Source organism: Balaenoptera physalus, assembly GCF_965194825.1.
Source record: "Balaenoptera physalus genome assembly, chromosome: 7".
In the NCBI taxonomy this organism is placed as follows: domain Eukaryota; kingdom Metazoa; phylum Chordata; class Mammalia; order Artiodactyla; family Balaenopteridae; genus Balaenoptera; species Balaenoptera physalus.
The window spans coordinates 110,601,899-110,615,036 of NC_138886.1; the positions used below are offsets into that span (position 1 = coordinate 110,601,899).

Below are 13,138 nucleotides of genomic sequence, written 5' to 3' on the forward strand. Positions count from 1 at the left end.
AAAAGAATGAGGTACAGAGAGGTGAGGTAAGTTGCCTAAGATTATACAGCCGTAAAGTGGCAGGGTCAGGATTTGAACCGAAGGTGACTAACACGAAGCCAAATGTTTCTCTCTTGCAATTCATCTGTGGAGCCCAAGTCAAGATTTTTCTCTTTGCTTCCGTTTCCATTGTCCATGCTGTTATTTTCCCAACTGTTTCTTGGAAGTCAACAGATGTTCCCTGAAAAAAATGTTTCGTGGAAAAATATTTAACCCAGCATTTTTCTAACATATATAGAGGTTATTTATACCGAGGGCTTCTTAGAGGATTTAACGTTAAGTGTGTATTGTAAATCACTAAGAGGAACATTTATCTTGTACAGTTCTAAAATTATTTTTCCATGGAATGTTTTTTCTTGTTTTGTTTTTACAGGATATCTATAGATATCTCAAGGAACTTATAGTTTTGTGCCACTTCTGTGCTCTTGAATATCTTCCACACCATTAGTTTCTGTGCTGTCGCCCAAACGATCTTTCTTAAATGCAAACTCAGATGTCACTCTCTAAATCACCATGTGGTGAACCCTCGTGGCTGTCAGGCTCAGACTTATTGCAGAGAAGGGCCCTGCTTGCTTTGTTGGCCTCTTCTGCCACTTCTCTGTGGGTTCACTGACCACGTACAGCTAATTGCAGTCCCCCCTCTGCTCTGTGCCACCTCCCTTAGACCTGTTCCGTATGCCATTCTCTTTCCTTTGAAAAGCCCTTCTGTGCCACTCCCATCCTCAACCAAAACAATTCTCACTTGTTGAAGACTTGGCCTAGACATTCCATTTCCTGTGGAGCCTGTCTTGAAAACCTCCCGTAGGCCAGGTCTCCGTCTTCTCAATCTGTAGAGCCTGTCCTGGTCTGTATGTATTAAAATCAGACCAAGAGTTCCCTAAAGACCACTTCCTGTTTGTTTTTATATCTCATACCTAGCAAGTTATTACCTGCACGTAGCAGTTTCTCAGTAAATCTTTGAATGGATGCCATTTTCCAGAAGCTATAATTGTTAACAGTGTGTTCCTTATGTTGACCTAAAATCTGGTTCTTTCCAATATGACGTTGAATATATTTCATTTTTGCTCATAACAACCTATTATTTCAATACAGTGTTTGAGTTTCCCTCAAGACTTCTCCATATGAAACTTTTTTTTAACATAGAACATGAGTGCTCAGTTGCTGACGTGCAGTCAGAATTGAATACTGCATTCCAGATGTTATTAAACAGTTTTAATTTTTATAGAAACCTATGTTTTCCATCAGTTATTACCAGACCTCTGTCCCTCCTCTTCTACTTGTGCTTATTAAACTCCATCTTATTTTGACCTAGTCATTTTCATCTTGATTAGATCACCTGTTGTTTGAAGCAGCTTTGTGTTATCTTCAAATTTTATGTACACACCTGTGGTTTCTTCATCCAGATCTAGGAACAGAAAACCAGTCTCCCATAGTTTCCAATAGATAACTCATTCTAGGCTAATCCTGAGTCATCGTAACACATCCTAGTTACAAATTCCTCATGTCTTAAGTCTGTCCAGTTCTACAACATCTCACCTATTTTTCACTTATCCAGAACTTATTTTGGCAAAGGCTTTGTGGAAATATAGACCATTACTCTACAATTTGTAAATTGAGTTCTGTTTCATATTTTATTTGACTTTGTGTAAGCTACCTAGCCCTTTAGCCCTGACTGAGATTCCTACAATTTTGAATGGAATAACTAGTCTTTAAGTTTTTTTTGTAAAAAATTAGTTTGAGTCAACATTGTACATGGCGCTACATCTTTCTTAGTTACAGTGTTTTAATACATTTTCTCAGGTTTTAAAAAGTTGCAGAAGGAAGAAAGCAAAGGGAAAGAAAAAAAGTGTTCAGAAGTCTTTATATGGGGAAAGAGACATTGCGTCTAAGAAGCCGCTCCTGAGCCCTATTCCTGAGCTGCCCGAGGTATCTGAGATGCCGCTGGTTCCAAGCATCTGGAGGATGTGTTCAGGTAGCCTGTCCTTTTCCTGTCGTCCGTATTGTATCTCTTCTCTCCTCCCTCTTTGTTGCTATTTCCCTCTCTTTTTTCCCCTTCTTCCCATTCATTGTGCAAAGAGTGCGTAAATTTAAAATAGCAACTTTCCCTCCTATTCCCACAAGAATTTTAAGTTAAGGAAGCCGTGGTTTGTAACTTTCAGGTCACCTAGACCCTTTTCAGAACCTGTTGGACACTCTGGATCCTCTCCCCAGAAAAACTCAGGCACAAAATATTACATATAATTTTAGGGGAAAGAATTTCCTTCCACCCTGTTTCTTTTTGCTTTTTAAAGTGTTTCGGTAAAGTAAAATGAATTGTTTGGTGTTGTAATCCATCACTAAAAGTCAACAAGGTGATGGCTCAGTAATAGGTATATCTTCTATGAATTAAGAATAAAAAATTAAAACAAAAAAACCTTGCCCTCTGATGTTTCAGTAGAGTTGGCACTGCTAAGCATCTTCTAGAAATAACATTTATAAATTGAACTTGATTACTTGGAAAATTTTGTTTAAAAGGAAGATTAAGTCTGTTGATATCCTGATTCGATAAAAATTGGGTTGGGGTTGTATCTGGTTGGTAACGCTTGAGTTTAAATTGACTAAATCATGCCGAAAAGCTGGAGCATGTGTTCATTTCGTGTGTGAATTTTGTATGTAATCCTTCTTAAGATAGCTGCCTTTGTCAATCACCACATATTTATAGCCTGCGTCCCATTTGCAGCATAGCATGTAGGATCTATCATAGATTCAAGGACAAATATGGTACATGCCATTATAGGCTCTTGGCCTCTGCCTACTTGTTATTTCAGGAAAGCCCAAAAGTTTAAAAAAACACACAACCACGCCACATACACGTAATCCTCCGGCCCCGGGGCACCAGCAGAGGCCGTGCTGTCCTGCCCTAGCCTCTTTATGTGCTGCATCGTGGGACAGGGCGTCGGCCACCCCACCTCTTTTAAATCTGGCCTAATGCTGCTTAGCCTTTAGGATTTAGCCATGCTGGCTGCCTTTCCAGAAAGGAAAACTCTTTGTTCACATTACACCTTTACCACCTGGTTTATAACGATCTGTCCACCTCCCTTCCCTGCAAGTTGCCTTTCCCTTGAGACTTATTTTCGTTATATCCGTAGTTCGTAACAGTTTCCTTTTTTCCAAAGATACTTGAACAATGACTGTTAGTGTATATTTTCCATCTTGCGTCTTATTAGAGAATTTCTTTTCAAAAATACATGAAGCATTTTTTATCAGTAACCAATGGTTTCATCTGCTATGAGGGTCTAAAGCCATTCTCTCTCTCTCTCCCTTCTTTCCTCTCTATTTCTCTCTCTCTTCCTCCCTCCATCCCTTTCCCCTACCTTCCTTTTCTAGTATGTTAATTTCATGAAAAATACACGAATATCCATTTTTAAAGTTGTATAAAGAGCCCAGTTGACATATTGGTTGGTTGATACCAAGGGGCTCCTGCCCTATGTTAATCTCTAGCTTTCTGTGACATGATTGTAAGTACCCAAATCCCGGATGTATATATACCTTTTCACACTGAAACGTTTTTTGTAGATTTTTGGCTCAGCTTATGTTTTATCTTTCAGTTTTTATTTTGTTTAAAACATTTTTTATACTCCTTTGACCAATTAAAAACTTTATTATGTGAGATAACCAGAGAGATGGCTTCTAATAGTACTGAGATTTAGAACTCATAAAGCCTAGATTCACTTAGGCTGTGTTATGTGACTTTAAAACCTTGATGATGTGTTTTTCACCTGTGATGTGACACTGTGTGCCAGAAACACATGGCAGGGCCCACATGGCGTGTCTTCCTAGAGGGTGAATTATATTCAGAGATTGGCATGGAAGGGGAGAGATTTCTAGAATATTGAAACAACAGGGGCTCTATTTGAGAGTTTGGTGCAGTTTAATGTTAATTTTTTAAACACAGGGCATAAGACTTGAGTGTCTTCAGAAGTACCCTTTTAGCTAAGTCCTCAAATCCCCCAGAATTCCAAGTTTTCTCTCTTCTATTTCAAGGGGGAACATTGATGGAAAAGTTTCAGAAGCATGATGTTGCCGATTTTCAGTAATTCATTTTTCGGGAGATAGGAAGTGTGTCTGCCTCATGCTAATTGACCTTGTAGAATGGGAAGCACATTAGAATAGAGGAAGCAGTTTCAGATACAGTTCTCATTTCCATGGTCTCAGGTTATATGCTTTATTAATTCATGCATTAAGTACATATTTTCTTAACCTGTGGGGTGAGGAAGAACTGAAAGAGAAAGAACAATGACAGATGGGGACAAGTACAGGGTAGCATTTGTAGGTCTTGCGATTGTTTTGAAAGCTTGACACACAGAATACAGTTTGACACCTGTTTGATTTGTGAAAGTTTATTTACACTCTTACTTTTTAATTCGATTTAAACTTACTTACATGCCCATAGATGATTTCAACTCAAATGGTGAACTTGAAGAAGTGAAGCTTCCAAAGAGAAATAACATTTTGCCCCAGAACCCAGAGGATTGGCAGATGATTCGAGGCTTTAATAAATACGATGTGTCTGAATTCTGCAACTCTGACGTGAAAAGTTCCTCGTCACTTATTAATGCTACTTTTGAGCAAGGTTCAAATACAAGTACTATAGAAACTAATGAAAACAAAAATATTCCAAAAGCAGCAATTATGTTGGAAAGTGAAAACGAACTAAAAACTGGAACTGAGAATGAAAACAGCCATATTTCTTGTCCTTCTGTGACTGAAACACCCATTGTATCAGACAATCCAAAACCTGATTTTACCCTGCAGTCCCAAGAACTTTCTGCTGCTGGTCAAAATATGGAAAACCTTTTTCAAATCTTTAAAATCTCAGAAGATATAAACATCAAATGTGAAAACCAGGATGACTTCTTAGTTGTCCCAGAAGGAAAACTGCAGACCAAGCATTTAATGCCCGACACACAAAAAGAATGTGATTGTTCAGAAGATGTCTTAGTTGACCACATGAAAGAAAGTAAAAGTCAAGGTGAGGATTTGGGAAGAAACTCCATAGCAGGTAGTCGTGGTGTGAGTTACAGAGAAAGGAAATACAGAAGACAGTCCGTGGCTTGTTCTGATGGGCAAAGTTTACATTTGGAAAAAACCGAGAATCCCAAACTTTCCTACAGTGTGAGCAGCCCTGTAGAAATTAGTTTAGAAAATTCCCAACTGTATAAAGACTTATCTGACTCCATTGAGCAAACCTTTCAGGGAACAAAGAGTGAAACCAAAGTAAGACGCAGCACAAGGCTACAAAAAGGTTTGGAAAGTGAAGAAGGGCTTGTGTGGATTTCACTTCCATTGCCTCCCGCTTCTGGCATTTCCCAAAGAACCAAGAGGAGAACAATAGGTACCTTTGACAGCAGAAGATTTGAGAACGGGTCCTCCAGGCAAGAACCTTGTGTGCTGCCCTCCACATCAGGTGAAGAAAGCAGTGAGGGCTTTGCTGCTGCTGCTGCCAGTTTACCTGCGAAGAGAAGGAAGAGCTTTTGTACATCTACACTTGCAGATCCTAAAAATACCACCCAGTCGAGAGGCTACAAAAGAACAACCTTTCTCAACCAGAAGGAAGCTCTCCAAGTGACTTCGAGAGAATCGGAAGTATCAGCGAACTAAAGCAGTAACTGACATTCCCTGCAGAACGTTTTGGCAAGAGAGAAGGTAACCAGCCATTCATGCCTGGAAGATTCTTTCATCCCAGTTCCCATCCTTTGTGAAACCTCAGTATTTTAAAAGTTTCAAATAAAATTATTTGAGTAGAACCTACTTTGAAGTAGAAATAAGTGAATTTCTCCATCTTTCAAACTGAAAGCATTGTATTAAACATGTTCTCCCCCCAAATGATAAATGCTTTATTGGTATTCTGTTAAAAAGGATTGCTTTTAGACCTAACAGCATGTCTCTTAAGTTTTATTTCATGTTAGGACATATTTACCACTGAAGGTTTAGAGTTTCTGTTGTAAAAAAAGCATCTTTTAGAGTTGACTTGTTATATCTGGATGAGAAGAGCGTTTTGTTTTGTTCTTTAACAAATTGATAGAATTAATGTAACTTTATGAAAATTGAAGGTAACATAAGGTTGAAACTGTTAAAGAAAGTGGGGTGAGGTATGTTTTTATTTTAAAAGGCTGCCCCAAAAAAACTGGTTAAAAATTTTAACAATTAGGAAAGATGGGAATGATAAAATTTGGTTTTTTCCCTTTGGGTTAAAGTTAAGAGAAGCTTTAATAATTTACTTTGTCTCAAATAAAAATTTTATTTTAATAGATTAAAATCAAATCTTAAACATGGGATTTTGGAAAATTCTTTCAATAACCAGAATATTGCAAATCTGTCATTATAAAGTGAATATATAATTTAGAAATAACTAACATGGAAGCATTTTGACCTTCAAACAACACTCTTGTATGCTTTGGGGGGGTAGGAAGTACGGGTTTGGTTTTTGGTGAAACTATAAGCAGTCTAGTTGAAGACTCATCTCCCAGATCATTCAGATTAGTCACAGGTAATTTGGGATTGAATTCATGGTTTTCCATTTAAAAAAAAAAAAAATCCAGAAACTCACTTAAAAGGCCCTAAAAAATTGGTTTACTAACATGAAGCATGGTGGCAGGTTGCTGATTTCTTTTTTAACATGGCATTTTCCAGCCTTTCTGACTTTTTATTTCACCATACCAAGAACCAGTACTTGTTTTGGTTTGTACAGTTAAGCTTCAGCAATATATCCTATCACAATTTTGGTGGCAGCAGTTTGAAAATCTAAATTGCTATATTTTTAGAATTTGTGAATGCAAGTAAATCATTGCAGCATTAAACAATTGTCTTTGAAATCCTTTAAATCATTAAACTCTCCTACTCCTGTGATAGAAACATGTTAACAAATAGGGCTCTCTATAAATAGCACAACAGGGAAGAAAGCTCCTGCTGGGCGCCCATTTCCCCTGCCTTAGATAGAGACTATTTGTTACCTTCTTGGCACCAATAGGTCTGGAACTCCTGCTGCTAAAGACTAATGTATTTTACATTAACACTCAAAGTGATCCCCAATTTCTCCTGCTAAAGGGTGGATTGTTTCAAAAATTCTTTTATCTTTACACGTAAATTATTTATGGGCTTTTCCCCCCATTTATAGTTTGGTATGGTTGGCAAATGTCTACCACTGAAAACAAACCAAAAAAAAAAAAACTTCTTATGAAGCTTTTTGGTTTTGGTCAATAAAAAAAAAAAAAAACTTTCAGAAACATACAACGTTAGAGGGTTTTGTTTTTTAAAAATTTTGTGTTCTTTGTTCATAGGAAGGTTAAAATTACTGTTATTTTCTACCATTTTTACTGTATGGTATATGATCTCAATTGTATTTGAATTTTTTTCAGAATTTCACGTGCTTTGTTTTATTTCCCAAAAAGTGCTAGTGAGGATGAAGGAGACATTTTGGTCTGTGATTTTTTTGGTTGTGATTTTTTTGGCTTGGTTTTTCAAATGTAAAAATGTTCTCATTTTCAAGCATCTGCAGTGAGAAAGATAAACACTTTACAAGTTCTATTCCTTTTAAAATATTACACTATGAATATTTTGTTGCTATCTGTAAATAACAAGTGGGCTGTTTTCCTAAAAAGAAGTCTTGAGAAATCAAAACAACTTGGAGGTATTGTATCCACCATCTCATTTGTATCATAAAATTTGTGAAAAGTTAATGATTTCTGTATGTCATCATGCTTGTGTGTTTTTAACTGTTTCTTTTCATTAATGGCTAAGTCAAAAATTTGCCTTATCTTTTCTACCGCAGTAACCCTTGACATTTTGCCTTAGAATGGCTTCTACGTTTATCTTTTCCTGCTCCCATAGATTCTTGCTTGTTCCAGAAGATGGCAGCATGACATCTGAAGTTCTCGTCCTGTGTGCACTACCTTAACCCAGGGCAGCTCTTCACTGTTGCTACGGGTGCTTCCCCTTAACTGTTATTTTCACTCATTTTTATTACAAAAGTCATATGTGTCTACTGAAAGAAGTAGAGAACTGTGCATAATGAAAAAGTGTCTTCCCCCCACCTAATGCAAGCATCCTGCAGCTACGCCTTTCTCTCCCCATCTTCCTAGGTGTCAGCACCAGTAACAGCAGGCAAACCTCTTCCAGACCCTTTGCCTGTGTAAACATAGGTTTTGTTGTTTTCTAATGGGATCGCTCTATGTTCCATTTTGCAAGTTAAAATTTTTATTCAACATAATACCATTCTGGAGAGCCCTGGTGCCATTGCAGTCTTTTTAACCCCTGCATAGAATGATATACTTTGGATATCTATAATGTATTTAGCCATCTCCCTACTGAAGGACGCTAGTTGCCTCCAGTTTTTTGTAATTGAAAATTATGCCACACTGGGCTTGCGTGACGATGTAAGATAAATTCCTTGAAATTAAAATTAAATGGTTATTCGGTTCTTTTCTCTGGATCTGACCTGGCAAACACGTTGCTTCCATTTTCTCTCACTGATTGCCTCCACCCCCCAACGCCCAGACTTCAGCTGTAGACCTGGCATAACAAGGAGGAAATACTTAATAATGCCTGATTTGTGCTTTGTATTGAAAGAGCTCTTGTTTTCCTTTTCCTTTTTAAAGTCAGGTTTATTGAGGTGTCATTCACCTACAGTAAAGTTTACCCTTTTAAGCCTAGCAGTTTGAATTTTGGCAAATTCACGCCGTCATGTAACCATGACCGCCCCCCCGCCATCACCCCGAAAGAAGTTTCCTCCTGCCTATTTGCAGTCAGTCCCTCTCCCCCAACCCCAGCCCCTCACAATCACTCATCTGAGTTCTATGCTTATAGTCTTGCCTTTTCCAGAATGTCATATAAATGGGATCATACAGTGGGTATCCTTTTGTGTCTGCCTTTTTAAACTTCGCATAATGCTTTTGAGGTTCATCCATGTCGTATAAGTAATTGGTTCCTGTTTGTTGCTAAGTAGTATTCCATTTTATGGATGTATCACCAGTTTATCCATTCACCAATTGATGGATATTTGGGTTGTTTCTATTTTTGGGCTATTATAAATAAAGCTGCTATAAACATTCACATATGGATCTTTTTTATAGACACATGTTTTCCTTTATCTTGGGTAAATACCTAGAAGGGGGATTCCTGGGACGTATGGCTGGGGTATGTTTAAGTTTTGAAGACACTGCCAAGCTTTTCCATAGCAGCTGCACCGGTTTGTATCCTCACCTGCAACATATTGTTTCAGTTGCTCCACGATTTCATCATCACAAGGTGTTGTCAGCCTTGTTCCTCGTAGGCATTCTAGTAGGTGTGCAGTGGTATCTCATTGTGATTTTGGTGTGTATTTCCCTAATGACTAATGAAGTTGAACATCTTTTTCCTGTGCTTATTTGCCATTCTTACATCCTCTTTATTGAAGCGTCCATTTAAACCTCTTGCCTATGTTTCCTTTTGTTGATATTGTTGTCTTGTTTTTGAGATGAAAGAGTTCTGTGTATATTTGGATATAGTCCTTTATTGGATATGTATCTTGCAAATATTTTTTCCCAGTCTGTGGCTTGTGTTTTTTCTTAGAGTGTCTTTTGAAAAGCAGATTTTAATTTTGATGTAGTCTAATTTATCCATTTTTTAAAAAATGGATCATACTTTTCTGTCCTAAGAAATCTTTGACTAACTCTAGGGTACAAAGATTTTCGCCTAAATTTCTTCTAGAAGTTTTAGAGTTTTAGCTCTCAGGTGTTAGATCCACTTTGAGTTAAGTTTTGTACAATGTATGAGATGAAGTTGTTTTGGGTTTTTTAGTGGAAGTCATTCAGCACCATTTGTTGAAAAGATTGTGCATTCCTTATTGAATTACAGTGGCACCTCTGTTGAAATCAGTTGACCTTATATGTGTAGGTCTATTTCTGGACTTGATTCTGTTCTATTGATCTCTATGTCTGTTCTTAAACCAGCATCGCACCATCTTGATTACTCTAAGAAAGCTTGTCTTCCCCTTTACTGTGAATCTGTGTCATAGTTTTTGTTTAAAGTTCTTTTTGTGAAGGAGGAGGCCAGTAGAAGCAAAAGATTGACCAACCAATTCTATGTGGAGCCTACAATTACACCCAGACATGCATTATCATTTAGGGCAAAAAAGTCAGTAATAATAAGCTATCAGAAATATGGGAAGGAAACCAACTTTCTTGGGGTACCTATACACTCAGCCCAATCTTCTCATATAAAAGGGTTTGCTACAGTTCATGATTTAAAATCGTCACCCTGAGACGCTAAGATTTAGTCATTGAGAAAGAATTCTCCTCTTGACCACTGTGTAATATATACCAGTAAGAAAATGAAATGAGTTGAATTAAAATAAGGTTCAAAGTTGTTTGCTAAAAATTAAATTGTCTAATAAGTCTGATTCAATTCTTCTCATAAATTAAGATTTTTATTATAGTTTGGTTTAGTATAAAAATTGTCGCTATCCTTACTTGGAAAGTAGCCTTAGCATTTGGGAATTATTTCTTAACATAGGAAAACTTCCCTGCACCAGGTCATCCCAGGTGAGCAGATCGTAGATTCGTTAGTACATGTGCCAGGCATTAATTTCTAAATGTGATCACTGCCTTAAAGATGCTCAATTTTCTCTAAAGGGTTGGGGGGGGCGGGGAGTACAGAATTACAATACAGGGTATGATTACAAAGGAATGCCCTGGACCGGTCCGCCCTCAAGGTGGCACCAACTTCAGATCAGGTAAGTTTGTTTTGTTTCTTTCTGGAAGAAGTGATGCTTGAACAAAGTTCACTTATAGGAGTTTTAGAGAAATGGGGATCCCAAAGCAACATTCTATTCCAAATGTCTTTTCCTTATTATTTACTGAGACTAGGCAGTGTTAAGTTGGCTTCATCTCATACACATTTTTAAGTATTTTTCTTCCCATTATATTCTAACCTATGAATACATCCGGATGAAGCATGGATTCAAAACTAGAGATTGTGAATTGTCCATAACAAAGTTTTAAAGAAATCTCTCTCCTTAAATCCTTCTGCATTTCTATCTTTTGTGCTACCAGATTTCTTTGTAGTATGTCTGAAAGGTTGACTCTGGACTTAGATTCTTAGATCAAGTGAGCAGACATTAGGGGATGAAGTTAAATTACGATAAATAATTGCACATGCAAAAAGATAGTGCATTTTTTTTTCTTGGTCTTAGATTTATTTGAAGATTATTTTTAGAGCCTTGACTTGGCTCTAGAAGGACTCGTTGTACTGTGGCCTAACAATTTCAAGTTTGTATGATTTTTCACTGGTGTGTTCAATTCTGTGCATTCTTTGATGCTTTTCTGTTATGAAATCGTGATACGAACTACAAATAACCTAATAGCTTTAGTGAGAAGATAAGTAATTACTGCTATTCTCGTGATACATATTTTTGTCCCACATCTTCAACCAAGATCATACTTAGCCTGGCTATGACCTTAATTTTAAGATTTATTAGAAGGGTTTTTGGAAAATTTTAAGATATTGGGAAGCAAGTATTTTTTTGGAACTGCTTCTATTTTTTGATACTTTAAGCATTATATCACTTATATGAAAAGGAAAAATAAATGAGCATGCACATTAAAAAACAAATACAAGTTTGCATTTTCTAAGGAGTAGGTTGGGAGTTCCAAAATTTCCAATGACCAGTTTGAAAGCAGCCTTCTTAAATCTTCCCTTTTCTCATTTGTCCATGGCACAGTGTTGTCTGACTAAATGGTTTAATTGACTTCTCTATGATACAAGTAGCCTGCTGGGAGCAAACAGCTGGCTTTTGGGTTTTAGATGTAATTCAAGAAAATTCAGATTTTATCATTTTGTTCTGAGTTCCAAGTTTCTAACTCTATTTGCATGTGAGTTTTTTAAGCTCCAAAATGTAAAGATAACAGTTAACATCCATTTACATCTAATAGTTTCTTTATTCTCACAGCTTTATTCACTCACTTAAAATTTGCTTTTTAAAAAAAAATTCACTTTGGCAGTGTCTTGTCCTGTCAAGTGTAGTGATCTGTTAGTGGCATCTTTACTTTTGACATTTAAAAACAAACTGCATTTCTAGTGTTCTGATGTCCTGGATGCTTGCTGGTAAACACAAAGTAAATGTCAATTTTTTCTCTATTTAGACACATCAAGTAACTGCTAAGGAGCATGAGACGTTTGCAAAACTAGGTCCTTTCAGATGTATGGTCCAAACAGTGAAATAAATTTTTTTTTTTTTTTTTGAGTATAAATTTGGTGTCAAACAGCTGAAACTTCCTAGAGAAAGTGAGTAAAAAGATTTTTCAGTTCAAGTAAGTTTAGTTTGGCTGCCAGGCTCTTGGATGTTGCTATGCCTAATGTGAGAACACGTACAATGTGTCCATTTTCCAATTGTTCATAACAAAGCAATAATCCAATGTGACTAGTCTTTTCTTATTTGAAGTGTACATGGGGAATGAAGATTTCAGAAGGATTCCCTAACTCAAACCTGAAAAACCTGGTGTTAGTCTTGGGTGATTTCCAGTGACCCTGTGACCCCCTTCTTCCTGCCCCCTGTGTAGACTTGGAACTGGGCAGCCATTTTTGTTTTTGGAAGGGAAAGGAGACAGATATAATGAATGACTTTTATTGTGCAATATTTCAAACTCTCTTGAATGCATTCGAATGGGATGGAAACTGTTCTGCCCTATGTCACAGCCAAAACAAACAAAACATATTCCCTAAACCTGGATGTGTGTTTCTCTCAAACTGGCAGTAGTTAGAGCTCAGCTCTCAAACGAGAATTTGGTTTGACAATTTTTAGCCCTTGTTCAACTGAATGTGAGGAGAGGTCACAGCCAAAGCAAATACTGTGGGGAAAAATTAATACACATATTTACAGCTTGCAGGTGGCATTTGTTCTGAAACGTTAGATATTTGTCTTAAAGAATTGCATTTGTGGTAATACTTTTAAATGGACTACTTTTTTTGGCTAATATTTTTAAAATGAACTCTTCAATAATAATAACTCCTAATGTAAATAAATTCTACAGAAGTTCCTGAAGAGTGATAAATGCTTGAATTTAAGTATTTAAACATTTAGAAA

General features: G+C 36.9%; 1 protein-coding gene and 1 pseudogene across 7 annotated transcripts in view; both read left to right on the top strand.

Moving 5' to 3' along the window:
• The window catches only part of CDCA2 (cell division cycle associated 2), a 52,895-nt gene extending 43,766 nt beyond the window's left edge, over window positions 1-9,129 (top strand). For all 6 annotated transcript variants that reach the window (XM_082468851.1, XM_082468854.1, XM_082468852.1 and 3 more), the window contains exons 14-15: window positions 1,840-2,011; window positions 4,472-9,129. In XM_082468851.1, the coding sequence (XP_082324977.1) occupies window positions 1,840-2,011; window positions 4,472-5,679 (1,380 nt within the window). In that variant the 3' untranslated portion in view covers window positions 5,680-9,129. The remainder of the gene's footprint in view (window positions 1-1,839; window positions 2,012-4,471) is intronic.
• Window positions 9,130-10,728: 1,599 nt separating this feature from the next.
• Window positions 10,729-13,138, top strand: part of LOC309665236 (glycerol-3-phosphate phosphatase pseudogene) — a 40,115-nt pseudogene continuing 37,705 nt past the window's right edge. The window contains exon 1 of the transcript in view: window positions 10,729-10,789. The product of the transcript in view is annotated as a glycerol-3-phosphate phosphatase pseudogene (transcript). The remainder of the gene's footprint in view (window positions 10,790-13,138) is intronic.